General features: G+C 42.1%; 1 protein-coding gene across 1 annotated transcript; it reads right to left on the bottom strand.

Annotated features, from left to right (window-relative positions):
- Positions 1–1,673: 1,673 nt before the first annotated feature.
- LOC147898409 (putative cysteine protease RD19D) lies at positions 1,674–3,689 on the bottom strand. The gene is made up of 4 exons (XM_087379157.1): positions 3,201–3,689; positions 2,956–3,075; positions 2,454–2,697; positions 1,674–1,954 (listed from the first exon to the last, which is right to left on the bottom strand). Exons 1-4 carry the CDS (start codon positions 3,687–3,689, stop codon positions 1,674–1,676), a joined length of 1,134 nt encoding a protein of 377 aa, XP_087235283.1.
- Positions 3,690–3,994: the final 305 nt, after the last annotated feature.

Genomic DNA, 3,994 nt, shown 5'->3' with positions numbered 1-3,994 from the left:
ATTGCAAAGCAGTCTTGATGTGGACGATGCATGAGTTCCCGGGCTATGGCGTGTTCAGGTAAGCATTGCACTTTTAAGTATGAGTAGGCAATCGATGTGGCACCCTAAACCCACCTCGAACTCTTAATTGTGTCTATTGTTCAGGTCTCACTACATCGGGTTACCATGCATGTCCTGTTTGTGGTCCTTCGCTAGTTGCCTCACGGGCAGACACATTGAATAAGGTCATATATGAGAATCACCATCGATTTCTCCCACTTGATCATCCTGCCCCTTGGAATGAAGTCCCCCCACAGTCACTCACTGCAGGAGATTAGATGAGAATTTGGGACGGATCCACGACTCCACCACTTGGCATGAGCCAGTAAGGGTTTGTAACTATTATGTGCTATATTGAATGGAAATAAAGATTGCCCGCTAACAGCAGCTTTTGTTTAGATACTCCATCTTTTATCGTTTACCATATTGGTCCCACCTCAAGATCAATCACCTGCTTGATCCCATGCATATCTTCAAGAACGTGGCGTCTACCATTTGGGAACATTTGAATGGGACACGAGATTCCGCAGGCCCTATGGATGCGTGAAGCTTGGCCATGAAGCTTGGCCAGAAGAGAGGCCAAATGGGCGTGTTTTTTTACCTCATGCACCGTGGAGGTTATCAAAGCTAGAGATGGTGGCGGTGTGAAGCGCGCTATCACTACAATTCGTACTCCCACTGGATGCATGAGGTGTTTGAAGGGGGCCTTCACAAAGAGCAAGAAAAGAGGTGTAGAGCAATTATATGGCTTGAAATCTCATGATTGGCACAAGATGCTCCAAGTCAGTATTTTATGTGCATAATATCTTTTTCCTTCCAAATTTGTGAGTGAATTAGAAGCAACTAATCAACCATTCCTCATGTGTTTAGTTCATACTATCTACTAGCATTTCTCATAAGGCATCGAAAGACGTGAAGGATTGTATTTACAAGATGGGCAAGCTTGTGAGGTACTTTATAGGATACAAAATGTGATTTTGAGACTCTTGTCAAACTTGACATAAAATACATGATAACACCAAATTAAAATAATTGTGGTGGAAAACCTCAAGAGAAAATAAGACATTCAAATTAAAATCATTGACAACACCAAAATATAGTAGTTAGTGCACCAAGAATAGACAATTAATATCTCATTTCACTATATACCATATATCTAAGTAATATCTATGACATGGCAAAAGAAAACTATGTTATAATGGGCATTTAATAAAACACACCACCAAGGAAAAGAATCCTTATTCACCTAATTGTTATCAAATTTAAAACCAAAGCATTCTTTACTATCTAAATGTGAATCATATATTGTTGAATGGTAAAAAGTAGATAAGAACACAAACACGCGAGAGACATTTGTGACGATTTACAAAGATTAGAATGTGGAAAATATATAAACTTGAGCATATTGAGCATGAGCTATAAATATGAGCATAGGCTGCATTAAAATGCAAGGTCGTACAAAGATTTCGATGTGGACAATATATAAAAGTGAGCGTAAACATATGTAACAAGCAACCAAGGTATGTCATTATAGTACATTGGATTTTTTGATCACCTTGGTCCTTTCAAAAACTACACTTGAAGAAATCAAGGCGGGCTCTCATTGAGAGGAGTTTCTGTACTCCATTGCCAGACTATGGAGTAGTTTCCACATTCGGAGTGACGGCAGAAACCATAGTATTCATGCCACACTCTCCAAGCCCACGACAAAGCTTGTAGAAGCCTTGCTCTCCCCAATGAAGGCCCCATGAGTTCTTGATTATCCAATAAGGTTTATGAGTGAACCTGAGGGGAGTGAACCCACTCTCTCTATAACCAACTAGCAAAACTCCATGGTTCACAAAATGTTTGCTGCAAATGAGAGGACATGATACCCCTCCTACATATGTCTGCATGAATGCAGCATTCAAGCCCACTACGCCATTGAAGTGAGCCAGCATCAAATACCACCAACAAAATGAAAAGATCTAATGAGTACAATATAATAGTGCGTAACATTCTCAAAAACTAAATTACACCAACAAAACGAAAACATCTAATGAGTACAATATAATAGTGCGTAACATTCTCAAAAAGTAGATTATCTCTAAATATGTCTAAGAGTACAATAGTGACAACGTTCTTGAGCCCACATGGTCTTACACCTCCAATTTCCCGAGACTCGGGTTTGTTCGGTCGAAGAGAACAAACGAGGAACTTTGATATCATCTCTCCTATCTTCACGATGACTATCCTATCTTCAATTTGAAGTTGTATTGTCAAACATAAGAAAAGAACACGATTATCCTACCTTCGTACGAGAACTATGTTTGAGAATTCTATGAATGTGTCATGCATGAGAAGCTAGCTATGGAATATGTGCATGCAAAGTGCTCGAGACTAAATTGAGTATCTTACAGATTTGGTAATCTTACCTGCCAACGGCCCATGCTTCACTAGATTCGCTGCAATTTGATCTTCGTCGAGAGAAACGATACTGAAGTTTTCTATCTTCACGGCCACTTTATCTTTCTGAAACTTGCATTGCATCGCAGCTGCCTTGTAAGGATAGTCTTCCTCAGTCATCAAACCACCTTCCTCCATTATATATTCGTAAGCGTTGGTCATCAGCCCACCGCCACACCCTGCGTCGCACGACTTCTTGTCCACTGGATCACACTGCAAATTTCATCAATACACGCCCCTTATCAATCTTTTACCACCCTGCTTCTTTTACAGCTCAACAATCTGTTATCCCACATGCAGTTTCCGCTCCCCATCTCTTTGCAAAACGTCTGATCATGATCACACGCTTTGTAACCACAAAGCATTTCACATGCAGTTTCAGCTGCTCACCTCCTTCGAAACGTTTCATGCAAGTTCCACATCCAAATTAACAACTCCAACGGTCTTCATGTTTAGTTTGCAGAACTTTACCTTCCGGTCGCAATCTACAAGTTGTTGCTCGCTGAGCTTTACCAATTTTCCTGTTGCCGCAAAGTATGCACCTTCAATCGCACCCGTGGTACTAAATGCCCAACAGGAGCCGCAAAGTCCCTGTGATAAGCAATAGGCATACAAATCCAAGTGAACTCGTTTCGTAGTGGTAAGGATGACTATGCGCCCGTAAAACATAAAGTATATAAATAGAAACGAGCTAACAGCAAATCCCGAAACTTGACCTGATTCCTGACTTCTGTAACGGCTCCCCGTTCCCTCCAATCGAAATTCACGGGCAAATCATCCACAGGAAGGATTGGAGCTACATTTCCTTTTACCAATTTTGCTACAGACAGTCCCAGATGCTGTTTCTGAAACTCCTCCTCCGAAAGGTCTGAGAAGGGGGTGATGCCATGAACGGCTGTTGGGTCGAGAGCCTGATGATGCAAAGCTTTGCCGAGATTCCTCTTGAAGATTTTCAGTCTCCGGCGGTATTCTTCATAGCTAGAATATACTTTCCCATACTTCTCAATAAATCTTTCGAAGAAAGTGTCAGCGTAAACCACTGCGGATAAAGAATCGAGCGGCTCTTCGTGCAGTAAAGGCGGATCGACAACCTGGGCGATGTGTTCGGATTGGGTTCCCGGAAGGGAAAAAACAACGCAGGCCTGGTAGATAATAAGGACGGAGAGGATCAGGGGAAAGAGAGTAATTGAACGATATCGCTCCATGAGGGGACTTTCAGAGGGAATTGGAGCAGGGCAGCTATATTGATCGGGCGGAGGATGCGAGAGAGAGCTGCGAGCTCAAGAATTTGGAGAAATCTGGAGAAATGAATAGTCCGTCTACGAGAGACGAGGATGTTTCAAGATGAAATCTGAGAGCTGACAGCCCTGAAGAAAACTCTCGTAGAAGGTTTCATGGAGCCACCTCAACACTTTCCTTTCTTAGTAGCCTCTCAAACACCGTACGTAGGATGTCAGCAGAAGGTTAGGCATTGAGGGGTTGGGCATTTTCCTCTGAACAGCTCTATAAC

The sequence above is a fragment of the Dipteris shenzhenensis genome, chromosome 9, assembly GCF_047967505.1.
Source record: "Dipteris shenzhenensis isolate YYH24624 ecotype China chromosome 9, Dip_SZ_1.0, whole genome shotgun sequence".
Classification (NCBI taxonomy): Eukaryota; Viridiplantae; Streptophyta; class Polypodiopsida; order Gleicheniales; family Dipteridaceae; genus Dipteris; species Dipteris shenzhenensis.
The sequence above is the reverse complement of the archived record's forward strand: the minus strand, read 5'-3'. Positions and strand labels throughout refer to the sequence as shown.

What these genes read in the sequence shown, in the direction of transcription:
- LOC147898409 (XM_087379157.1), bottom strand. Translation starts at nt 3,689, where the DNA reads ATGGAGCGATATCGTTCAATTACTCTCTTTCCCCTGATCCTCTCCGTC. An exon ending in TTGTAGATTGCGACCGGAAG is followed by an intron (nt 2,698 to 2,955) that starts GTAAAGTTCTGC and finishes TGAAATTTGCAG; the next exon opens with TGTGATCCAGTGGACAAGAA. An exon ending in GAAGCATGGGCCGTTGGCAG is followed by an intron (nt 1,955 to 2,453) that starts GTAAGATTACCA and finishes TCAATGGCGTAG; the next exon opens with TGGGCTTGAATGCTGCATTC.